This window comes from Oncorhynchus mykiss, chromosome 10, assembly GCF_057628025.1.
Source record: "Oncorhynchus mykiss isolate SJ-2025 chromosome 10, ASM5762802v1, whole genome shotgun sequence".
NCBI classification, from domain to species: domain Eukaryota; kingdom Metazoa; phylum Chordata; class Actinopteri; order Salmoniformes; family Salmonidae; genus Oncorhynchus; species Oncorhynchus mykiss.
The window spans coordinates 40164105-40190710 of NC_143031.1; the positions used below are offsets into that span (position 1 = coordinate 40164105).

Here is a 26606-nt window from a genome sequence, read left to right on the forward strand (position 1 = left end):
CCCCTTTTGGGAGTTTACCCACATCCTAACATCGATTTATCCTTGCCTTATACTTGTGTGTGTGATGTGACTGTGTGTAATCTTGGGTTGCAGGCAGGGGGTTTGGGGTAAGGTTTGGTTTTCACACAATACTACATTATTATTATTATTATTATTATTACCTTTTTGTCCCCCTGAGGAGTTCCACTGCCAGTCCCCTATTCAGAAAGACACACAGGTGTTATAAAAGGGCTGTCTGTCAGCAGGCCAGCCAAGGCTGCTGCGCTAGGGCCAGGGTGTCACTCTCTCAGTACAGTCTACAGGCCCCACTTCAGGTGGGCAAGGTTGGTACAAACACCAGAACAGTGGCACACACCCTGGCCTACAAGTCCTTAGGGGAAGGAGGGAACGGGCCATAGGATTACTGTGGTGACAAGCAATATCCTATTTGTAGAGTTCTCTGTGCTGTATATGTCTGCCTTGTGTTGTGGACCCTTGGGAGAAGGGTGGCAGTGCTCGTTCAGATAGCTGCTATGTTTATGCACTCTGCTTTAGCTGCCAAGGGCTTTCCCTTCAGTGGCCAGGGAAAGGCCTTGTTGCTTCTACTGTCTGAGTAACAAACAGGAATCTGAGAAATGTTGATTATACTTTGTTATTGACTACACCTTTTGAGCAGTGATTCATGTGTAATGCAGTGTTCTCCAGATGGGATGAACACAGTTCATGTTCCACAGCCACAGGAGAATCACAAACACGTGTGCTAACGGCCTGTATCACCACAACTCAAATACAGCACTTTCACAAATGGAAATTCACGGATTAATAAACAGGAATTACAGACACATAGTGTGAAGGCTGAGGAAGAAACCAGTTATTGGGCTGTACTTGACAACATTATTATACACTTGTAGACACAATGTACAAACCATTAGGAACACCTTCCTAATATTGAGTTGCACCCCCCATTTTACCCTCAGAACAGCCTCAATTCGTGGGGGCATGGACTCTACAAGGTGTTGAAAGTGTTGCACAGGGATGCTGGCCCATGTTGACTCCAATGCTCCCCACAGTTGTGTCAAGTTGGCTGGATGTCCTTTGGGGGTAGGACCATTCTTGATACACACGGAAAACTGTTGAAAGTGAAAAACCCAGCAGTCTTGCAGTTCTTGACACACTCAAACCGGTGCGCCTGGCACCTACTACCATACCTCATCCAAAGGAAATTCAATATTTTGTCTTGCCCATTCACCCTCCGAATGGAACACACACGCAAGCCATGTCTCAATTGTCTCAAGGCTTAACAATCCTTCTTTAACATGTCTCCTCCCCTCCATCTACACGGATTTAAGTGGATTTAAAAAGTGACATCAAGAAGGGATCATAGCTTTCACCTGGTCAGTCTGTCATGAAAAGAGCAGGTGCTCCTAATGTTTTGTACACTCAATGTATTTAAATGGTTACGGTAGCAGGGATTCTTCTGAATGATTTACTATGCAGTAAAACAAAGTCAACTTGAGTTCATGCCACCAAAGATGTCAATAACACTAACAATAAAGACCCATGGGAGAGCAATCCTCTGACAAAAACCCTGCCCTCTTCTAAATCTGTGAAAGTTGCACAAATCAATCGAGTGGGGAAGCTGTAAGGTTGTTGTGGTGGGATCAGATCTCACTTAGTGTTCCACTTTCCTGTGCGCCTTTGTGCTCAAACACGAGCCAATTGCTGAAAGCGCTTTACATTTAGAACAGATTTTTGCCACAGGCCATCCACTTCTGTCAACCAGAATGTCAGATTACATACCACGTGCAGACAAAACTAATATATTTTTTTAAAGTACGTATAGCATAGCGTATACATCTCTCTACTCAACGGATTGTAACACCCAATTCATGTTTGAAAACAGAATGTAATTGAAGAGAAATGGGGAAACGTAACTAGCGAGGAGGACATGGTCATCTTGGTAAACGTACGGTGGGCACTTCCATGTCCCGTAGCTCTACTACACAGACAATGAAATCTGCCTAAGGATAAAGTCAGCACCAATCAAACATGATATTTTCACTGTAAATGTGAGATCACCTAGTGAAGTTATCCCAAGTACTGGCCTCTGGCACACTGTCTTGGTATGGAGTAAAAGACGACTTTTAGGAAAATGTCAGCGATGGGATGAGAAGTGTGGATGTTCAATTTGTATACAAAAAAATAAAGTAAGAACTTTTGAAGCCCTATGAAGTAGTTATTTTAAACCGGTTTCCCACATATTTAAATCTATCTATCTATCTATCTACAGTGCCTTGCGAAAGTATTCGGCCCCCTTGAACTTTGCGACCTTTTGCCACATTTCAGGCTTCAAACATAAAGATATAAAACTGTATTTTTTTGTGAAGTTTCAACAACAAGTGGGACACAATCATGAAGTGGAACGACATTTATTGGATATTTCAAACTTTTTTAACAAATCAAAAACTGAAAAATTGGGCATGCAAAATTATTCAGCCCCTTTACTTTCAGTGCAGCAAACTCTCTCCAGAAGTTGAGTGAGGATCTCTGAATGATCCAATGTTGACCTAAATGACTAATGATGATAAATACAATCCACCTGTGTGTAATCAAGTCTCCGTATAAATGCACCTGCAATGTGATAGTCTCAGAGGTCCGTTAAAAGCGCAGAGAGCATCATGAAGAACAAGGAACACACCAGGCAGGTCCGAGATACTGTTGTGAAGAAGTTTAAAGCCGGATTTGGATACAAAAAGATTTCCCAAGCTTTAAACATCCCAAGGAGCACTGTGCAAGCGATAATATTGAAATCGAAGGAGTATCAGACCACTGCAAATCTACCAAGACCTGGCCGTCCCTCTAAACTTTCAGCTCATACAAGGAGAAGACTGATCAGAGATGCAGCCAAGAGGCCCATGATCACTCTGGATGAACTGCAGACATCTACAGCTGAGGTGGGAGACTCTGTCCATAGGACAACAATCAGTCGTATAGTGCACAAATCTGGCCTTTATGGAAGAGTGGCAAGAAGAAAGACATTTCTTAAAGATATCCATAAAAAGTGTTGTTTAAAGTTTGCCACAAGCCACCTGGGAGACACACCAAACATGTGGAAGAAGGTGCTCTGGTCAGATGAAACCAAAATCGAACTTTTTGGCAACAATGCAAAACGTTATGTTTGGCGTAAAAGCAACACAGCTCATCACCCTGAACATACCATCCCCACTGTCAAACATGGTGGTGGCAGCATCATGGTTTGGGCCTGCTTTTCTTCAGCAGGGACAGGGAAGATGGTTAAAATTGATGGGAAGATGGATGGAGCCAAATACAGGACCATTCTGGAAGAAAACCTGATGGAGTCTGCAAAAGACCTGAGACTGGGACGGAGATTTGTCTTCCAACAAGACAATGATCCAAAACATAAAGCAAAATCTACAATGGAATGGTTCAGAAATAAACATATCCAGGTGTTAGAATGGCCAAGTCAAAGTCCAGACCTGAATCCAATCGAGAATCTGTGGAAAGAACTGAAAACTGCTGTTCACAAATGCTCTCCATCCAACCTCACTGAGCTCGAGCTGTTTTGCAAGGAAGAATGGGAAAAAATGTCAGTCTCTCGATGTGCAAAACTGATAGAGACATACCCCAAGCGACTTACAGCTGTAATCGCAGCAAAAGGTGGCGCTACAAATTATTAACTTAAGGGGGCTGAATAATTTTGCACGCCCAATTTTTCAGTTTTTGATTTGTTAAAAAAGTTTGAAATATCCAATAAATGTCGTTCCACTTCATGATTGTGTCCCACTTGTTGTTGATTCTTCACAAAAAAATACAGTTTTATATCTTTATGTTTGAAGCCTGAAATGTGGCAAAAGGTCGCAAAGTTCAAGGGGGCCAAATACTTTCGCAAGGCACTGTATCTATCTATCTATCTATATATATATATATATATGTCTGTTTTAAGTACACTATACAGCGCATTCGGAAAGTATTCAGACCCCTTTGCTTTTTCCACATTTTGTTAGGTTGACAAATTTCTAAAATGTATTAAATTAAATAAAACTCAATCCACACACGTGACAAAGCGAAAACAGGTTAAGATATATCTTTGCAAATGTATTGCAAATAAAAAAAAACAGAAAAACCTTATTTACATTATTCAGAGCCTTTGCGAAGAGACTCGAAACTGAGCTCAGATGTATCGTGTTTCCATTGATCATCCTTGATGTTTCTATAGCTTGATTGGAGTCCACCTGTGGTAAATTCTATTGATTGCACATGATATGGAAAGGCGCACACACACACACACACACACACACATCTATATAAAAAGGTCCCACATTTGACAGCGCATTTCAGAGCAAAAACCAAGTAATGAGGTCGAAATAATTGTCCGTAGAGCTCAGAGACAAGCTTGTGTCGAGGCACAGATCTGGGGCAGGGTACCAAAAAATGTCTGCAGCATTGACGGTCCCCCAGAAAACAGTGGCCCACATCATTCTTTAATGGAAGAAGTTTGGAACCACCAAGACTCTTCCTAGAGCTGGCCGTCCGGCCAATCTGAGCAATCGGGGGAGAAGGGCCTTGGTAAGGGAGGTGACCAAGAACCCGATGGACACTGACAGAGATCCAGAGTTCCTCTGTGGAGATAGTTGTCCTTCTGAAAATGTCTCCCATCTCTGCAGCACTCCGCCAATCAGGCCTTTATGGTAGAGTGGCCAGACGGAAGCCTCACGTCTGGAGGAAACCTGGCACCATCCCTACGGTGAAGTATGGTGGTGGCAGAATCATGCTGTGGGGACGTTTTTCAGCGGCAGGAAGACCAGCCAGGATCGAGGGAAAGATGAACAGACCAAAGTACAGAGAGGTCCTTGATGAAGTACTGAACGCTCTGGAGCAGGTTCTCAGAACGGGGCAAAGGTTCACCTTCCAACAGGACAACAACTAAGCACAGAGCCAAGACAACGTAGGAGTGGCTTCGGGACAAGTCTCGGAATGTCCTTGAGTGGTTCAGCCAGAGCCCAGGCATGGACACAAGCTAACATCTCTGGAGAGATGTGCAGCGACACTCCCCATCCAATCTGACAGAGCTCAAGAGGATCTGCAGAGAAGAATGCGGGGGAAAAAAACTCCCCAAATACAGGTGTGCCAAGCTTGTAGCGTCATTTTTATTTATTTATTTTACCTTTATTTAACCAGGTAGGCAAGTTGAGAACAAATTCTCATTTACAATTGCGACCTGGCCAAGATAAAGAAAAGCAGTTCGACACATACAACAACAGAGTTACACATGAGGTAAAACAAACATACAGTCAATAATACAGTAGAAAAATAAGTCTATATACGATGTGAGCAACTGAGGTGAGATAAGGGAGGTAAAGTTATTTTTAAAGGTCATGGTGGCAAAGTAAATACAATATAGCAAGTAAAACACTGGAATGGTAGATTAGCAGTGGACGAATGTGCAAGGTAGAGATAGAAATAATGGGGTGCAAAGGAGCTAAATAAATAAATACAGCAGGGGGAAGAGGTTGTTTTTTGGGCTAAATTATAGATGGGCTATGTACAGGTGGAGTAATCTGTGAGCTGCTCAGACAGCTGGTGCTTAAAGCTAGTGAGGGAGATAAGTGTTTCCAGTTTCAGAGATTTTTGTAGTTCGTTCCAGTCATTGGCAGTAGAGAACTGGAAGGAGAGGCAGCCAAAGGAAGAATTGGTTTTGGGAGTGACCAGAGAGATATACCTGCTGGAGCGTGTGCTACAGGTGGGTGTTGCTATGGTGACCAGCGAGCTGAGATAAGGGGGGACTTTATCTAGCAGGGTCTTGTAGATGACCTGGAGCCGGTGGGTTTGACAACGAGTATGAAGCGAGGGTCAGCCAACGAGAGCATACAGGTCGCAGTGGTGGGTAGTATATGGGGCTTTGGTGACGAAACGGATGGCACTGTGATAGACTGCATCCAATTTATTGAGTAGGGTATTGGAGGCTATTTTGTAAATGACATCGCCGAAGTCGAGGATCAGTAGGATGGTCAGTTTTACGAGGGTATGTTTGGCAGCATGAGTGAAGGATGCTTTGTTGCAAAATAGGAAACCGATTCTAGATTTAACTTTGGATTGGAGGTGCTTAATGTGAGTCTGGAAGGAGAGTTTATAGTCTAACCAGACACCTAGGTATTTGTAGTTGTCCACATTTCTAAGTCAGAACCGTCCAGAGTAGTGATGTTGGACGGGCGGGCAGGTGCAGGCAGCGATCGGTTGAAGAGCATGCATTTAGTTTTACTTGTATTTAAGAGCAATTGGAGGCCACGGAAGGAGAGTTGTATGGCATCATACCCAAGAAGACTCAAGGCTGTAATCACTGCCAAAGGTGCTTCAACAAAGTACTGAGTAAAGGGTCTGAATACTTATGTAAATGTGACATTTCAGTTTTGTATTTTTTGATATAAATTTGCAAAAAATTATAAAAATATTTTTATTATTTGTCATTATGGGATACTGTGTGTAGATTGACGAAGAGGGGGGGTAATTTAATCAATTTTAGAATAAGGCTGCAATGTAACAAAATGTGGCAAACGTAAAGGGGTCTTAAACTTACCAAATGCAATGTATATACAAAAGTATGTGGACACCCCTTCAAGTTAGTGGATTTGGCTATTTCAGCCACATCCGTTGCTGACAGGTGTATAGAATAGAGCACACAGCCATGCAATTTCCATAGACAAAAACATTGGCAGTAGAATGACCTTAGTGAAAAACTCTGTCATAGGATGCCACCTTTCCAACAAGTCAGCAGTTTGTCAAATTTCTGCCCTGCTATAGCTTCCACGGTCAACTGTAAGTGCCGTTATTGTGAAGTGGAAATTTCTAGGAGCAATAACTGCTCAGGAACGAAGTGATAGGCCACACAACCTCACAGAACGGGAAGCACGTAAAAATTGTCTGTCCTTTGTTGCAACACAGTTCCAAACTGCCTCTGGAAGCAACATTAGCACAAGAACTGTTAGTCAGGAACGTCATGAAATGTGTTTCCATGGCCGAGGAGCCCCATACAAGCCTAAGATCTACAATGCCAGGCATTGGCTGGAGTGGTAAAATGCTTGCCGCCATTGGATTCTGGAGCAGTGGAAACGCCATCTCTGGAGTGATGACTCACACTTCATCTGGCCGTCTGACAGATGAATATGGGTTTAGCGCATGCCAGGAGAACACTACTTCCCCAAATGCAGTGCCAACTGTAAAGTTTGGTGGAGGCAGAATAATGGTCTGGGGCTGTTTTTCATGGTTCGCGCTAGGCCCCTTAGTTCCAGTGAAAGGAAATCTTCACGCTACAGAATACGACATTCTAGACAACTCTGTGCTTCCAAATTTGTGGCACCAGTTTGGGGAAGACCCTTTCCTGTTTCAGCATGACAATGCCCCCATGCAATGCAAGGTCCATACAGAAATGGTTTGTCAAGATAGGTGTGGAAGAACTTGACTGGCCTGCACAGAGCCCTGACCTTAACCCGCTCAAACACCGTTGGGATGAATCGGAACAGACTGCGAGTCAAGCCTAATCACGCAACATCAGTGCCCGACCTCACTAATGCTCGTGGCTGACTGGAAGCAAGTCCTTGCAGCAATGTTCAAACATTTAGTGGAACGCATTCCCAGAAGAGTGGCAGCTGTTATAGCAGCAAAGGGTGGGCCAACTCCATATTAAAGTATGATTTTTGGAATGAGATGTTTGACGAGCAGGTGTCCACATACACTACATGATCAAACGTATGTCTTGTCCATAAGTGAAGTTGTGTTGGCTTTGTCCTGTTTTTTGATTTTGTGTGTATGTGTATGCCAGGAGCTGCTGTTCACCTAAAGGGACAATAAAAGTATTAAATCAATCAAATCTACTAAATTAGAACGACAGTTTGAGTTGGGAGGGGGGGCAGTGGCTGGTGAGATCGGGCTAACGTGACTTACCTTTGTTAGAGGAATTAAAGTTGGTCTGGCCGTGTGTCTTTAGATGGCTGGTAATGTAGGCTGCGCTCAGCATCTTGCCGCAGATGTTGCAGGTGACCTTCCCTTCATGTCGGATCATGTGGGAGCGCAGTCTGTCTTTGGTGGCAAAGGCAGAAGTACAGGCCTGGGGGAGGAGAGGAGAACAGGGTCATAAGGTCAGGCCTAGAGGCACACTACTATTCATAGTGCCACCAAGCTTTGTGCCAAGTGCAGCTTTAATCATTTATCCAACACAGCCAGCTTTCATCATTCAGACTGCATGGAACATGTCCAACTATAAAGGCTTATAGATCATCATAAATATCTACTGGGGCCACAGGGCAGAGCCTACTGGAGTATGGTGTCATGAACCGACTGCAATTACGGCTCATTTTAAAGACACTAGTTGGGCACAGTTATCATCATTCCTTTTGATGCTGGAAACTAACAAGTACTGTCAGAGCCGGCAGAGAAGAAAGTGCAAAGTTGGAGAGTTCATGCTAGCTGACAGAAATGCAGTTGTCAATAACGAGCTGCTGACAAGTGGCCCTAATAAGGCCACACAGTACAGCTCTCTCTCTCACCGTTACTTGGCATTTGAACGGTCTTTCTGAGGAGTGGACATGCTTCACATGGCAGCTCAGGTGGTCTGGCCTGGAGGAGAGGGGTGAAAAAAAGGGAATCTTGCTATAGAATATTAATAGACACACAACAGACTGTTTCTTAACTTTTGACCTTTCCAGTGAGACTCCACTGTTCACACATCCCACTCATCGCAGCTCCCATTAGTTTGACTGAAAACCTGGACAACAGCAGACAGGCTAGGAGCTAAATCATTTTATCACTGTCATAAGGAATGGTGTGGAGAACTCCAAAACTAACAGCTGGGCCAAAGTGAGACAGTTTCACACTGGTAGTGGTTTTGTTACAAAGGAGATGAGTCAAGTGGAATATTTTCAGAGGTGCTGTGAACCAGAATGACTTCTCTTCTTTTCACTGTTAACCGAGGAGGACAGCAGCTTCCACACACACACACACACACACACACACCGAGAAGAGAGGGGCGCAAGAAGAGAGAGGGAGCGCCTGCAGACCTGGCTGGCTGTCTGACAGTGACTCAGAATTACGTTATTCTGCTGGCCGGCCTCACTTTTCAATGTGCTGATAAACCTCTGCGTCACTGTGTTGGAACCAAGCCGGGTTCTTCCCTTAACTGCCCAGCTCTAAAATTACAGTTTGGACAGAGAGCATAATGTAGGGTGTTCACCCAACCCATAAAATTATTATTTCATTCAATGGTCATAAAGACATTTTCAGTCAACAGAGAACTGCATTGGAAAAACAATAGTCAAGACCCTATGTCTACCATAGATGGTTAACAAGTTACAGACAATTTACTCAGAATTTAGCATGATTAGAGTGAATACAAAGTCATTACGGCCATGGTCAAAAAGTGGACGCTGCTCAAAATAAACGAGTCACTGCTCCGCAGGCAGAACGGCGCCAACTTCAAAATGTCAACTGACAAACTAGCTAGTGGCTGCAGGTTAGTGTGATAGGTTTTTTTTCTAAATTAAATTGGCTGTCTACAAAACAAAATTGGGTCTATATTAATTTACAAAGCTGAGTATAAATATCTACCCTCCCCGAAGACAATCTGTTCCAGTTTTCATGGTGTATTTATGAGCCTTTCCCTTTAAACCGGCATAGAAACGGCCCCGCAACGTTGATTGACCTGGGTTAGAGGAATACAAAACCACAGATCTGTTGATGAAAATGACATGAGTATCAAGTTGATTTTGATTGGTCCAAAGCATGGAAACACCTCCAAATGTTACCAACTCACAACAAACAAATGGAGGAGATACAACCAAGAGCTGAGCAGTTTAAACTAGCAATGGTCACAACAAACGAATGTCTTATTTAATCTAGGGGTGTTAACGTTTCAATGTTAAAACATTTAAAGCTGCAATATATAACTTTTGGGTGATCTGACCAAATTCACATAGAAATATACATTATAGATCAGTCACTCTTTTGAAAGCATGTCTATGTGTGCTATTTCTATGCTTCCCATTCTTATGTTTAGTTTTTGCGCCTTACTTTCGATAACTAACAAACAAGCTTTAATGCCATACAACACTCCTTCCGTGGCCTCCAACTGTTCTTAAATGTTAGTAAAACGAAATGCATGCTCTTCAACCGATCACTGCCCGCACCCGCCCGACCTAGCATCACCACTCTGGACGGTTCTGACTTAGGTATTTGTAGTTGTCCACATATTCTAAGTGTCTGGTTAGACTGTAAACTCTCCTTCCAGACTCACATTAAACATCTCCAATCCAAAAATAAATCATGAATCGGCTTCCTATTTCGCAACAAAGCCTCCAAACATACCTTTGTAAAACTGACTATCCCACCGATCCTTGACTTCGGCGATGTAATTTACAAAAGAGCTTCCAACACTACTCAGCAAACTGGATGTAGTTTATCACAGTGCCATCTGGTTTGTCACCAAAGCCCAATACTACCCACCACTGCGACCTGCATGCTCTTGTTGGCTGGCCCTCACTTCATATTCGTCGCCAAACCCACTGGCTCCAGGATGTTGTTTCTAGGTAAAGCCCTGCCTTCTCAGCTCACTGGTCACCATAGCAACACCCACCCATAGCACACACACCAGCAGGTATATTTCACTGGTCATCCCCAAAGCCAACACTTCCTTTGGCCGCCTTTCCTTCCAGTTCTCTGCGGCTAATGACTGGAAAAATTGATCACTGTACACAGCCAATCTGTAAATAGCACACCAAACTACCTCATTACCATATTGTTACTTATCCTCTTGAACCCCAGTATCTCTACTTGCACATCATCATCTTCACATTTATTACTCCAGTGTTAATGCTAAATTGTAATTATTTTGCCTCAGTGGCCGATTTACTGCCTTACATTTGCACACACTGTACGTAGATTTTTCTACTGTTATTGACTCTACATTTGTTTGTGTGTAACTCTGTTGTTTTTTGTGGCACTGCTATGCTTTATCTTGGCCAGATCGCAGTTGTAAATGAGAACTTGTTCTCAACTGGCCTACCTGGTTAAATAAAAGGTGAAATACATTTTTTTTATATATTTTTTTAATTGTTTTCCTGTGTGAAAAACACACACCTAAGATTAGCTTGCTAGTTGATCTAAGTGAGTGGCTGAATTAAGATGAGGGGGCATCATATTGTGTTAGCTTTCTGCTGTGTTTGAGAAGTCAAAGCCCTTTGGATGAGTTATTTGTACAGCTACCACCATCTTGATGCCCTCGTCCTGTTCTCCGAGCAGAGCAGGCAGGCCCGTTGCCCTAGCAACTCTACAGACACAACATGTAGCATACACATGCTGCTTCGGAGCCAGTACTGAAATCTTAACTTGCCACATGACTTGTGATTGGATGACAACAAAAAGCTACACGCGCCCCTCTCGTGAAAAGCAAGTGCAGCAGCATCATAAATTATAACATTTTCTCTCTCCGCAGGAAGCACGACAGACCATCTGCATTGTGAATTCACATGGAATTGTATTACTTTTTCTTAGCGTTTTAACAGAAATCCAATTTAAAAAAAATTCCCCGTAATTTAATCAGTTAAGTAAAAGCACATTAAGGTTATAATATTGTAGAGAAAAATCTAACGATTAGAAGTATGTGATTAATAATGTACTCGATTACCCGGTTCCGTTGCAATGCACACCGGGTAGCCGAAGTGTTCTCATTTTGAACCATTTCATGTGTCCACCTCCCCAGCGGGCCCAGAGAGCAAATCAAGTGCACTATAGGCCTACCGCTGGCCAATCGGATGACTCAGATTACCGTGTCTGCAGTAACATAGCAGGCGTAAAAGAAAACGAAAGCAAAGTCGACAGATTAAAAAATCATACTAATAATAATAATAATAATAATCTGATTAGAGAGACTCAATGAATACAGCAAAGAACAGCTGTTTTTATGAATGAGTTCATGTTTAAGTTCTTGCTCAGCACTGTCAGCCCTTTTTATTCAACACAATGCCATAAAATGCATATTCTTCCTACTTCCACTCACACTACAACCAACACTGCAGCTGTAATGAATGAATGAGCAGGAAAGTTTATCGATTTGCGTAAATTATTTTATATCAAGGAATATTTCACTTTCTCTGTTCATAGAACTAACATGAATTTGTGCATGAGGCAGAAATAATGCGGCGCGACATGAGTTTCGCCATCAGCTGGAAGACTGATGTCCCTTTTTGGTCAGTGTCAGCGGTGGAAAGGGAGAGCTCAGTCTGCTGCGCTTTACTTACACTGACCATCAGATGCAGACACCATCAGCCCAGCAAACAAACAGGGCAAATAAAGCAAAGCCAATATGCAGTGATAATGTATTGGGCCTATACTGTAGCCTACTGCACAAACCTCATTGCTACAGTACTGTTTTAAACAAGCTGTAAGAGGAGCCCTTTGCTTCTTGGAAAGCAAAGTCAATTTGCCATTCACTCATGCCCACAGATTACTAGTGACGCATAGCTGGAAGTAGTGAGTGGATGTTGCAGTAAATGTTGAAAGAGGAAATCTTACAAGGGCACTGTTGGCTATGCCTGGAAAGAACGGAATGAACAGTCATTCCAGGTGGGTTATACTTAAAACAAACTGGGCCCTGTAAAGGGCACTAAACACCCTACGCAAACAGCGTGATGGAGCATGGTATACATTTTGGGCACACAAAAGTACGTAGAACTATAGAAAACGACACCCGTCGCTGCGTTTGAGTAAAGTGTGTAACGGCCTTAAGCAGCAGCACAGAAGCAGAATGGGATCCGCTGTGTGTGTGTGTGTGTAAGAGGAAATCCCAGGCTCCTGCCTACTAGGTCTGTTTTAAATGGCATTCCCTGGGGAAGGGTTGACGAGCTGGCGGGAACCACAGCATGACGCACAAATCAAAGCCGCCTTTCCCCTCCCCCTGCCTCACTCCTCTCTGCCTGCATGCCTGTCCTCGCAGGGGGGAACTCTTGGACGCTGGAGTTGAACTGCACTCTAAAGTGTGACTGTTTAAACATGCTGGGGACCACAAAGGCACTGAGTCAAGAGCATTCAACGCTACTATAAATCCGTGAGGGCAGCAGCCAAATGGGACGTGCACCACTTTAATGTCACATTGAGCAACTGATGGTCATGCACTGAGATGGAGAGTGTATCTCATAAGTGCTTGTCTAACACTCTATAGAATGTGTAGACTAACAACCGTTTACCTACATGATCTGAATTAGTTGAGTTTGTAATATATAGCAAGCACTTATACTTGAAATGTATGGCAGCTAACGAGTGGTTGTGAATGTGCATGATTGGGCCTGGGGCCTACCTGGAGAAGCCTTTTCCACACACGGAACAGACATAGGGCTTGTGGACTCCTCCGTCGTGAGAGCGCACGTGGTAGGTCATGCGGTCCTTCCTCTTGAAACGCTGCTGGCAGATGGGGCACTCGTAGGGCTTCTCGTCCGAGTGGGACAGCTTGTGACGGTTCAGGTGGTAGACATCTCGGAAGGCCTTGCCACACATCTCACAGCCGTGGTTCTTCTTCACTGGCTTGGCAGGCCTTTTGGGCTGGTTCTGCTGGGGTATATTGATCATAGAGGCTGGAGACATGATGCTGGAGGCTGAAGACACAGAGGGGGTGGCCGTGGTGAGGATGCCTGCGATGGTGGATATGTAGGAGGGCTGCCCACTATTCTCCCTGGGCAGGGTGGAGATGAGAGGCACCATGGTGGGGGCTGTCTGAGCCGTCTTCTTGGGCCGGGACACCATCTTGACGCCCGTGTGGCAGGATTCGTGGCGACGCAGGTGGTAGCTGTCACGGAAGGCCTTGTTGCAGTAGCCACAGATGAAGGGTGTCTTGCTCTTGTGCTCCTTCTTCACCACGGGCATGGGTCCCCTGCCGCTGCCAGTCCCGCAGGCCACATTGTCTTTGAGGAGCTCGGCAGCACTGGCAGGGGGTTTCTGGTCCAGGAGGATGGGCATTACAGGCTTCTGGTCCACCGGCTCATTCCCAGAGTTGAGCAGCGGCAGCAGGCTGTTCTGGGCCACCTGGTGCTGGTGGTGGAGGGCTTCATTGGCCTGCTGTAGAGACATCACATCAGAGCAAGGTGAAACACAGATCAACATAAGTTAAATTTTCAATCAACACAATATTACAGTATTTAGTAGCCTGAACGTGTAGCAGGTGGCCTCCCTGTTGGAACAGACAGGGTAGAATTACAGGTTGAAACTACCATGAGCCATTCTTGCTGTCTGCTACAGGCTAGCTATAAGAGACCGCTCACTGAAAGTTCAGGTTTTACTTGTGTTACTCAAAACAGCCACATTCACTTCACATCCTTTTAGCTCTGCCTTTCTCCTTTATGTAACCTGACACTTTTTGGAGATTAGCCTACATCTTCACATTCCTCCTTTATATAACCGCTCTTGCGGTGGGGATAATAGTTTGGGAGGAAATTAATTTAGCATTAGGCTCTCTTTGTGTTGTGTCGCTGTCTTAGATGGCCTACTGGGAATAGCCTAATCTGGGAGCCATTCACATGCAACAACTATTAGGAACAGCAAAATCTCAATGCCATTCAAAGGCTACATCTTAAAACGCTCCAGTGCTGCTGGGGAGGCTTTGCTTTGGTGACTCGTCCGCCTCAGCCATAGCTTGGGCCTAGAAGCTACATGAGTTTGCACAACACATGGAGATTGAACACACTGTGTGGTGGTTATTCAATTTCACCCTGAGAGCTTGTGCCCTTTGAGTTAGTTCACAGCTCCTCCGCGGAAGTGAGGCTGTAGAGAGTTAAAGCGTGGCTGGCTGCGGGTGTAATTGCGAGGGAAAAGCCATTGCATCGGAAGCAACACCAAAATAGACAGTTAGTCCTTCTTGGCGCATGTGGCATTGCAGAGTAGACCACAGAGGACAGAACATAGCAGTCAGCACTACCGCCACTCTGCTGAATGACTAATGACATGCAAGAGGGACTTCAGTCAGCTGAACATTGCAGAAAATACAACGGGAGGAAATGTACTGGAAAACCTGAAAACATTCAACCAGATAAAATTGCTATAACAACTCTGGTCTCTAGTCTAAAACCACAGCAACTAGGAATATCATTTTCCAAAGTCCTTTACTGCACATAGTTGCTACTGTAATCTATTGACATCCAAGTCCCTTATAAAGAATCACCTTTGTACCAAGCCACGGTATTGATGTCTGGGGCATCTATTCGATGAATCACGCAAAATAAGCAGGGTCAGTGACTGTTGGTGTTTTACAGGGACAAAAATAGGCCCTGGCTCTGTCATTAGTGAGGAGGCACACTAGCAGCCTGCTGCTGCTACTGCTGTGGAATCCAAACCTGCTAGCATATATGAAAAATGATCCCCCGCCATGATGGTGCACTCTTCACGTGACTGTAAAAGTAGCCTGCCAAAATACAGCAGCAACCTGGGCATGAGCTCAGCCAGACCAGACAAGGCCCTGGTATACTGGGTGATTCGAACCACGGCAGTAGCAAATGGAGTTAGAAAATCTGCAACTATTAACGATCAATCTGAAGAGTAAGATGTCTAGTTTATAGCACAGTGTCTTATTTGAAATACATTCTAGTTTCACCTGAATTTTGTACATTTTCAACCCCAAATTCTCATTCAATTCAGGTCATTTTATAAACAAAAACAAAACTTATTTGAATAACCTACATGGTGTTTGTCCTTAAATCATAAAACTTGGATACTAGTTGAAGTCTACATTCAATTATAATACGTATTACATGAACACTAGAAATGTTTCTCATTACCATAACACTTGAAACAAACATTTAACCTGATCATAAGTAGACAATTACAAATGATTAAATCCTTCCAATAGAAAAAAAATTATGAATTTAACTTTAATTCAACAATTTGCCTCATCGCATGGGAAGAGGTCATTGAACAACAAAAGGGAATATTGAATGATCCATCGCATCTCCCAAAAAAGATTTCAACATACATCTGTAAAATGTGAGTCTAGAAACTAAAGCTTTGGTTGTCTTCCTCTCAGGCTTCCATGTCTTCTCCCTGGACCTCCACAATGTCCACCTCTTGAACATCAGACTCTGAGGCCTCATCTTCACTGTCACTTTCCAACCTTGTTGAGGATGGCTCGTTATCAGGCTCAAAAAGCCTCAAATTCAAACGGATGGCCACCAATTTTTCAACCCTTGTATTGGTCAGCCTGTTGTGTGCTTTGGTGTGTGTTCCCAAACAAAGACCAGTTGCGCTCTGATGTTGGTGGGATTTGGAGGATGATGGAAGCAACAGGGGAAAGAGCCTCAGATCCACAAAGTCCCTTCCACCAGGTGGCTGATGAGATATGTTGGCACCACTGCCATATTGCATCTCCATCCCAAAGCCCTTGCTTGGAAGTGTACTTCGCCAGACTGCCAAGAACCTTGACCTCCTCATCCAGGCCAAGGTGGCGGAGACTAAAGGTCGACCGATGATTTTTCAGAGCCGATACCGATTATTGGAGGACCAAAAAAGCCAATGCCGATTTAAAAAATAAAAATAAATGTATTGCAACAATACTGAATTAACACTTATTTTAACTTAATATAATACATAAATAAAATCCATTTAGCCTCAAGTAGATAATGAAACATGTTAAATTTGGTTTAAATAATGCAAAAACAAAGTGTTGGAGAAGAAAGTAAAAGTGCAATATGTGCTATGTAAGAAAGCTAGCGTTTCAGTTCCTTGCTCAGAACATGAGAACATATGAAAGCTGGTGGTTCCTTTTAACATGAGTCTTCAATATTCCCAGGTAAGAAGGTAAGAAGTTATAGGTTGTAGTTATTATAGGACTATTCCATCTATACCATTTGTATTTCATTAACCTTTGACTATTGGATGTTCTTATAGGCACTTTAGTATTGCCATGCTGGTATGCTCAGTCAGATTATATGCAACGCAGGACACGCTAGATAATATCTAGTAATATCATCAACCATGTGTAGTTAACCAGTGATTATGATTGATTGTTTTTAATAAGATACATTTTATGCTAGCTAGCAACTTACCTTGGCTTACTACATTTGGCTTACTACAACAGGCAGTCTCCTTGTGGAGTGCAACGAGAGAGAGGCAGGTCGTTATTGCGTTGGACTAGTTAACTGTAAGGTTGCATGATGGGATCCCCTGAGCTGACAAGGTGAAAAATCTGTCTTTCTGCCCCTGAACGAGGCAGTTAACCCACCGTTCCTAGGCCGTCATTGAAAATAAGAATGTGTTCTTAACGGACTTGCCTAATTAAATAAAGATCAAATAAAGGTGTAAAAAAATCCAAATCGACTAATCGGCACCCAAAAATATCGATTTCCGATTGTTGTGAAAACTTGAAATCGGCCCTAATTAAATCGGCCATTCCGATTAATCGGTCGACCTCAAGCAGAGACAGCATACTTAGTGTCCAACATGTATTCTGGGCGTGTATGGGCTTAAGGCAGAAGTCTTCACACTTTTGATGCATTTCAGAACTGCAGTTTCCTCTGCTTGGAGCAACAGTGAAGGGGGAAGAGCAGTACGGATCTCTTACATCTGCAAGCAGAGTCTGAACATCAGACAGGATGGCATTGTCTCTCGTGCAATGGCTATTGGCCAAGTGCATCTGCGCTGTCTGTTTAGCAGCGGTCTCTGCTCAGTTTGCCAGCTGAGTGAGAGGGAGTTACCCGTGTGCTTCGCGGTTTACAGCAGTTCTCTTGAAGATCACTGCAACACACACGATGCAGCGCTGTCGTTCAGCAGCAGATGATGCGCCATCTGCCAATGACTACGCATCCCCACTCGCCATCACTCACCGCTGTCATCAAATGGACTCATGCTAGCCACAAGTTCTGACGGAGCTCTTGTCAGGAACCCAAAAAATATACAGTGATGAATTTCTCTTTCATACAAATGTATAATGAGGAGCGCCCAGTGTGTTTTGTGCGGTGAAGAGTTTAGTAATGAGTCTCTCATAACGAACAAATTAATAAATGACAAGTCCTGACCAAACATCTACAGCATGATGGTAAACCCAGGAAGTTATTTCAGAACAGGGCAGAATGCTTCAGGAAACAGTGATTTGACAGTGGAAAAGTTAGTCAGCTAGCAAGACAGACATTTTATAACAGGTGTTGATAAGCAGAAATAAGGGAGTACTAACTAACTCTCATAGTAGTAGATGTGAGTTTTTCAAACAATCCCCTGGCCTTGTACACAGCTAATCGCTAACATTCGCCAAAGCAAAGTAGCTACTGATGTGCAGCCCTAAGTAACAATACAGATGAAGATGAAAAATGATCAGGCCCACTGTGCATTTCACTGTAGAAATGATCAGTCCCAATGTACATTTCACTGTAGAAATGATCAGGCCCACTGTACATCTTACTGTAGAAATTGTTGAAAACTAGTCTAGGTTGGAACTGTTGCTGTTAAAATAGAATAATATTTTTTTATTTTTAACTGGAATAAACTGATTGAAGCGAGATGCTTTTTGGAGGCAAACACTCACACAGTTCTGGGTTGTTCATCTACAGCAGGAAGTGGTCTCCTGCTTGACTGAGAACGCAGTAGATGTTCTGATCCAGTTTAAAAAACAAGTACAGAATACGTTTCAAGGCTGAGCATAACCTCAGTGTTACACTGTCAAAAACAGAGCCCAGAATAGACATGCTCTCATTAGGACTGTGTGTGTGTTTTCGGGTCCACATCTGTGTGATGTGATTAATCTGTTTATTCCAGTTCAGAATGAAATTATTTATTGTATTTTAACAGTAACAGTTCCAACGTAGACAGATATGTAAGAGTGTTTTAATACAGGAAAATAAACATTTAATTGTTATTTGTTTTTGTTTATATTGCATATGTTTTAGGCTTAAGGGCAATGAAATGTACCAATATTTATGTGTAGTTGCATATTTTCCTAAGATTGGGTCCAAGGAAAACACAGAATTTCTCATTTGGGTCCCAGACTGAAAAAGTTTAAGACCCCTGATCTAAAGAAGTAGTCATTGGAGGAGCACAAGTTCATTTAATTTCTTCACTTGGAGGCTATAACTCCAGAATAAGAATTGTATTCTCAAACAACCCCTTCATGACACTTGACCTTCTCATTAGCAAAAACAACAAAAATAACTAAAATTGGGAAAAACTTAAAGAGAGATCCATTAACTTACCAACATAGAGGAATGATTAGGGGTGTTGCAGTGACCATATTACTGCCACACCGGATGTCATGAGTCATGACCGCAGTAAAATTCCATGTGACATGGTAATCTCTTTTTATGCACTCTGGACATGCTTTGGTATTACCCAACTTGCTAACTACCATCAGGTCCTAATGGCCTGGTACTCCGGGCTCTGTTGTTCCTCTAACCACTGTTTGCATTGATGTCACAATTGAAAAGCACAGCATACACTTATCAACAAAACAGTAGGCCTCTCTTACTTTTAAAATGTACCTCACTGTGATGATCAATGATCAGAAGTTCAACAGCAGGTTGAAACAGTGTAAAACATGGTTGTGGATGATGTTTCAAAGCCTAACACAACAAAATGGGCAATGCTTTCTAATGTGATGAATTCAAAAACACCTATAGCATATTAGAGTGTATGCATACGCATGGGCCTATATATGAGCCCAAGCCAGAAAGAAAAGCCTGAATTAAAATGATGATTGTGCTGTAATACAATACATAGCCTACCGCATATTACGCACAGCTGGAAAACATGCAAAAACATAGATTTAAGTTGTCTTTGGTGCATACTTTGTCTAGCCAATACTCCAAAATTAAATAAACTCTAGTAAACACATTTGAGTGTGGACTGTATTATGATGCATACTGGATGGACTGGTTACCTTATGCTACGCTCCAGACTTTCTATCCATGAGTCCGGGAGAGAAAGTATTCAAATTCGTTACAACCTTATTCTAAAATGGATTAAATACAATTTAAAAAAATCTCCACACAATATCCCATAATGGCAAAGCGAAAAACAGGATTTTAGAAAAGCTTTCACATTTATTTATGAATAAAATATTTTAAAAATAAAGTATTTAGATAAGTATTCAGACCCTTTGCTCTGAGATTCAAAATTGAGCTCAGGCTCATCCGATATCGATTGATCATCCTTGAGATGTTTCAACAACTTGATTGGAGTCTACCTGTTGTAAATGCAATTGATTGGACATGACTTGGAAAGGCACACCACTGTCTATATAAGGTCCCACAGTTGACAGCGCATGTCAGAGCAAAAACCAAGCCATCAGGTCGAAGGAATTGTCCGTAGAACTCCGAGACAGGATTGTGTCGGGGCACAGATCTGGGGCAGGATACCAAAACATTTCTGCAGCATTGAAGGTCCTAAAGAACCCAGTGGTCTCCATCCTTCTTAAATGGAAGAAGTTTGGAACCACCAAGGCTCTTCCTAGAGCTGGCTGCCCGGCCAAACTGAGCAATCGGGGGAGAAGGGCCTTGGTCAGGGAGGTAACCAAGAACCTGATGGTCACTGACAGAGCTCCAGAGTTCCTCTGTGAAGATGAAAGAACCTTCCAGAAGGACAACCATCTCTGAAGCACTCCACCAATCAGGCCTTTATGGTGGAGTGGCCAGACAAAACCACTACTTCATAAAAAGGCACGACAGCCAGTTTAGAGTCCTTTATGTGCCTTTTGGCAAACTCCGAGACCAAGAGAAACAAGATTCTCTGATCTAATTAAACCAAGATTGAACTCTTTGGCTTGAATGCCAAGCGTCACATCTGGAAGAAACCTGGCACCATCACTACAGTGAAGCATGGTGGTTGCAAAATCATGCTGGGGATATTTTTCAGCGGCAGGGACTGGGAGACTAGTCAGGATCAAGGGAAAGTTGAACGGAGCACAGAGAGATCCTTGATGAAAACCTGCTCCAGAGCGCTCAGGACCTCAGACTGGGTGAAGGTTCACCTTCCAACAGGACAATGACCCTAAGCACCCAGCCAAGACAACGCAGGAGTGGCTTCGGGACAAGACTCTGAATGTCCTTGAGTGGCCCAGCCAGAGCCCGGACTTGAACCAGATTGAACATCTCTGGAGAGACCTGTAAATAGCTGTGCAGCAATGCTCCCCATCCAACCTGACAGAGCTTGAGAGGATTCTCAGAGAAGAATGGGAGAAGCTCCCCAAATACAAGTGTGCTAAGCTTGTAGCGTCATACCCAAGAAGACCCAATGCTGTAATCACTACCAAAGGTGCTTCAACAAAGTACCGAGTAAAGGGTCTGAATACTTATGTTATATTACTTATGTAACATTTCCAAATGTCGCCCTAGGCGATGCTGTAGGTTCATTGATTGTGCAGGGCGGCTTACAGTTAGCCTACAATTAGTGCATTTGTATTTGATTTTGAATAGCCTAGTAATAGGGCATTGTTAATATTTCCATAATTAATTGGGTGACACTACTTTCAGCTATACAGCATCTCAGCACCATGCGTTTCCAACTGCTCTCTCCTTTATTCCTTTCTTGACCACGCTGACAGGCTCGACCACACTGACAACAGTTTAGAGAAATAGGTTGTGTTGCAAAAAACATGAAAAGCCTATGGCATACAGAGTGAGGACGGAATATCACCTGTCGGCCAGCGAGATCATGCTCCTCAAACAGTGGTTAATGCTTGGAGTGAATTAAGTGTTCTTCTATTTATTCATCAGCTGCTCATATGAAGCACATGTTAAAACCAAAGTAGCTTACAAAGTAGACCGGCGGGAAAGCGCCTCCATTCGCTATTCGAATGCATACAGATGGCTTGTATTTCCCCCCCTGCCCCTTTGATAATGGGCCATTCTAAAACAAAACTAATTTGACATATTAGCAAAGATTCATTTGAAAATAGTCTGATTGGTGAAAATATGATCACTTGATGAGAGAACAGCTGTGAAGCCTGAGGCAAGGAACAGAGCGCAAGGTTTTTTTGCTACTTTCTCAAATAGTCACATCATGCAGCCCATGTGTTGATTCCTAAGACATTCTAAAAAGGTTTGTATCATTCACAACTAAAGTTGACAAATAACTCTAATTCTAGCACATAGGATCTATGATCACTTTTACACTCAACAGACACTTTATATGCCCACTCGCTCTGTAATGGGAAAAATGTCCTTTCTATTTGATTCAGCTAAGTTATATTATATTCTTCTTACTATAAAATCTTAGTTTAAATAATGGCATGAGACATAAGGATAGCTTGTCAGCTAAATTAACAAGCCTATTCTTCTGAAATACATTTTCTTCATACGTTTCTTTCGACCTGACTAAAATAAATATTGTGTGTGTGTGTGTGTGTGTGTGTCTGTTGTTCACCTAATACCTTTTTTGCACTATTGGTTAGAGCCTGTAAGTAAGCATTTTACTCTAAGGTCTACATACACCTGTTGTATTGGGCACACGTGACAAATAAACTTTGATTTGATGGTGTATATTACATAGATTTATTAGACCTTTTAAAAATTTAGATTTTCCAAAGCCGTGCATCAGCGGCTTGTACATCACTGGGTGTACGGCACTGTACATCACTGGGACCACGCTTCATGGCATACAGGACCTATATACAGTAGGCAATGTCAGAGGAAAGCCCCCAAAATTGTCAAAGACTCCAGTCACCCAAGTCATAGACTATTCTCTCTGCTACCGCAAGACAAGTGGTATCGGACTGCCAAGTCTAGGACCAAAAGGCCCCTCAACAGCTTCTACCCCAAGCCATAAGACTGCTGAACAATTCAAATGGCCACCCATACTTACATTGACCCCATTTGTTTTTACACAGCTGCTACTCGCTGTTTATTATCTACGCATAGTCACTTCACCTCTACCTACATGTACAAATGACCTCAACTAACCTGTACCTCTGCACATTGACTTGGTACCCCCTGTATATAATCGTTTTTTTTTTTTTTACTTTAGTTTATTTGGTAAATATTTTAACTCTTTACTGAACTGCATTGTTGGTTCAGGGCTTGTAAGTAAGCATTTCCCTGTAAGATCTACACTTGTTGCATGTGACGAATAAAGTTTGATTTGATTTGCATGAGGCCTGAAGATGCTAAACATTTTTATGCCAATTATCGATCAATTATGGGGAGACCGGTAGACTTTTGCATGACAATAACCGGCTGACAATTTCATGACCGCCACAGGCCTAGAAATGAATGGGCTTTAGCGATGAAGTCAATTGTTTGCTGACTCATTGGCTGTATTCTACTACTTGCAGATTAAGTTAAGGGCCTCTCTTTACTGGAAACACATCTCATTACTGTATAATTTTTAGGTCCTTTTCGGTAATGAGAATAAGTCAATTCTAATGTATGGTTGTGCGGTGCTGCTTATTTTATTTACTAGGACCACTACTTACACCTACTGTATAGATTACTTAATTAAATAACTGATGTTTAACAGAGGTTGTCAAGAAATATGGGTGTATAAACACCATTTTAAATTTACTTAAAGCCACAATCTAGAATATGTTTCAGCAAAGAGAAATCCCACCTCTTAAAGGAGGATATCCCTCATTGGGACTGTTTTAGCACTTACCTATACTGTTGTTTGATTTCCCAATACAGTCTTGGTCCATACCCCACATATTTAGATACTTTATAGGCATGTCATGTTATGCCATTTGCCCAAAGGATTCAATTCAATTTAGAAATGCATCTAAAGTACCTTAGAACCACACATATCCACATCCTAATACACCAATACTACCTGTTAAGACCTTGGAGAAATAACCTTTCCTATTTAAAAAAAAGTTACTTTTTATGCTTAAGTCCACATTTGACATTTGAAAATACATATGCTAAAATAAAGTTGTATTTTAGTCAATTGTATTAAGATCAGTGATTTTAGAATTATGAGTGTAATTTGGGATAAACAAATAACAATTTGATCTATTGGGTTACTGAATCTAATAGAGCTCAGTGCAGTTTTTCCAATAGAAAACTACGCAACAGTCCGAAACATGCAGTCTCATCTCTGAAACCAGCTCACCATTACCCAGAATGCACCAATATTAAGGAAATATTCAGAAAAATAAAATGCATAGTTTAGTAATTTTGGCTTAATCTGTGGTGTGTCTTTTGTTCTTTATCCAAATATGTCCAAACATGAAGTGATGACAAAAACAACTATAATCAGAAAAGTTTGTGTTGTGGTAATGAGAAATTACAACATTTTAATGTAATTTTAAAAGGAATTCCTATCAGTGTTCTGTTTAACTCAGGCCTTTACATAAGCAATATATGCGGTAATGAGAATTTTTACACTGGTAGTAGTGGAAAATATATCATATCTGATCAATAAACACAATAATTATGAAATAGATAAATACAGATCCTAATCTTAGTGATCCAAGAGGAATTATGTTGGAAATGTTTCATTTTTGATGGTACTTTTTGGTGGGTCAAGTGCCAGTTTCGTGAGAATCCCCCAGCTAGTAGCTCAACGTTACAATGGAATTCATTACAAAAGTGCTCCTCAAAACATTAAACTGTTGAAGAACTGACAGAAAAGTTCAAATTAATAAGAAACTGGTTTTCATTAGACCAGGGCTAACGAACTACCCTCATGTAGATTGTCACTCAAACCCGAGTTGTAACTAACCTGATTCAGTTTATTAACCAGCTAATTATTAGAATCAGGTGCTCTAGATTAGGGTTGGAGCGAGAACCTCTCAGTGGTGTGACTGCGTGGCTTTGGAGTTGCGCAGGTCAAGCCACAAGCCTCGTTTCCTTAGCCACCCTTCAGGAAGCAGAGGAGAGACACCAGGTAAGAGTGAGTGCCACAGGAAGCCTCCCATCTAACCACAGCGGTGAATCTCTGTCACATTGCAACAAACACACAGAGGAAACCCGCCACCCCAATAGAGAACCGCCACGTCCAGCCACCACCCAAAGCAGCCCAATTAGAAAAGAGCTGGCGGAGAGGGGCCTTAATGTGCTGCTGCTGCTAAAATCAGGCAGTTCAGTTATAAAAGCACATGGTTGTACTGCACAGCAGGCAGAGGTCCCCCGCTGTGGGAAAAGGTTAGTGACGTCAAAGCTGGAAGTTACCCACGTCGACTGACATTAATAAATAAAATCACACGCAGCGCTGGAAAACCTAGTCTGTCTGCCTGTCTCCTCAGCTTCAGTGCAAACTAAACAGTAGGCTTGGGCGGTATCCAGATTGTCATACCAGGATATTCAGTAATACCGCCACTGAACACCTTTCTAACCACACAGCCTCTGTAATCCGAAGGTTAGTAATGCTAACAAGTACATGTAAAATCCCATTGAGAATGCTAACTAAATGCTAACGAGCACATTGCAAACATTTTACACAGTCTGACCTAAACTATTTTCAGAACAGATGACATTCCAGCTTATAAAGTCATACAAGTAACTCAAAATTGCTACTCACAGTCTGCTGCACACACAAATATTAAACAGCAAGGCTCTTGATCCAGAAGGGGATGCTCTACTGTTACCAAGCGAATGCTTGATTTTGGAAGAAGCTAGCCACCTAGATAGACAGCGAACTTAGTACTAAAATAGCAACCCCCAAAATTTAAACCTTTATTTAACTAGGCAAGTCAGTTAAGAACCAATTATTTTTTACAATGACTGCCTACCCTGGCCAAACCCAGACAACACTGTGGGACTCCCAATCACAGATGTGACACTGGAATCGAACCTGGACTGTAGTGACTCCTCTAGCACTGAGATGCAGTGCTGTAGACCGCTGCACCACTCAGGAGCCTCTTGTGTGAGAGGAGAAATGAAGAACACAATGCTCTTTATCTCCTAACATATTGCACAAGTTGACTACTGCTATTTACTGAAAAAGTAGCTACAAATATTCAAATTGATAAAAATGAAAAAAACTAAGAAATAGTTAACAGTATTAAAAAAAACATCCAGTGGCCATTTTCAAATAACCTGGTATACAGCATACCACCCTGGTATACAGCATACCACCCTGGTATACAGCATACCACCCAAGCCTACTAAACAGCTCTCTAAAATCTAGATCAGGCCTTTGCGCTACACTTCAGCGGAACACACACACACACACACCAGCACCAGACAGGGGCATGATTTAAAGAAAATAATGTTTGTGCAAGATCATGGACAACAATTAAACATGTGTACAATAATAATTTAATGTGTTTATCTAGCTAAATATAGGCTACTAGGCTATTATGGTAATATGCCCCTCGGTTAAATCTATGATTAAATTATGCAGAAACTAGGTCAATGTATTGTCTTCTATCGTAGTTCAAACAGTCATGTGACTGTGGCCAGTGTAACATCTGCAGAGCTGATAGGCCTGTCTGGGTGGATGTATTATCCATCTCTAGAACATCAGCAGCAGATTGGCAAAAAGAGCTGCTGTGCACAAATACAGCCAAACTTGCCTGTAAGGGGTTCATTTTTGCTGTTCAATGGAGCATCTAAAGTAAGTGAGGAGGATCACACAAATAGTGACAGTTACATTTAAAAGGCTCTGCTTGTGTCACACACACTCCATACGAGGCCGCCGATAACATAAATTGGCTTTTAGAC

At 42.4% G+C, this 26606-nt stretch overlaps 1 protein-coding gene across 2 annotated transcripts in view; it reads right to left on the reverse strand.

Moving 5' to 3' along the window:
- Window positions 1–26606, reverse strand: part of LOC110533872 (vascular endothelial zinc finger 1) — a 44130-nt gene that overhangs the window by 2959 nt on the left and 14565 nt on the right. The window contains exons 2-5 of one of the 2 annotated variants that reach the window (XM_021618437.3): window positions 13340–14094; window positions 8541–8610; window positions 7939–8101; window positions 162–197 (exon numbers count right to left, since the gene is read on the reverse strand). In XM_021618437.3, coding sequence (XP_021474112.3) covers window positions 162–197; window positions 7939–8101; window positions 8541–8610; window positions 13340–14094 — 1024 coding nt within the window. The remainder of the gene's footprint in view (window positions 1–161; window positions 198–7938; window positions 8102–8540; window positions 8611–13339; window positions 14095–26606) is intronic. The other variant, XM_021618438.3, reaches the window with a different exon arrangement.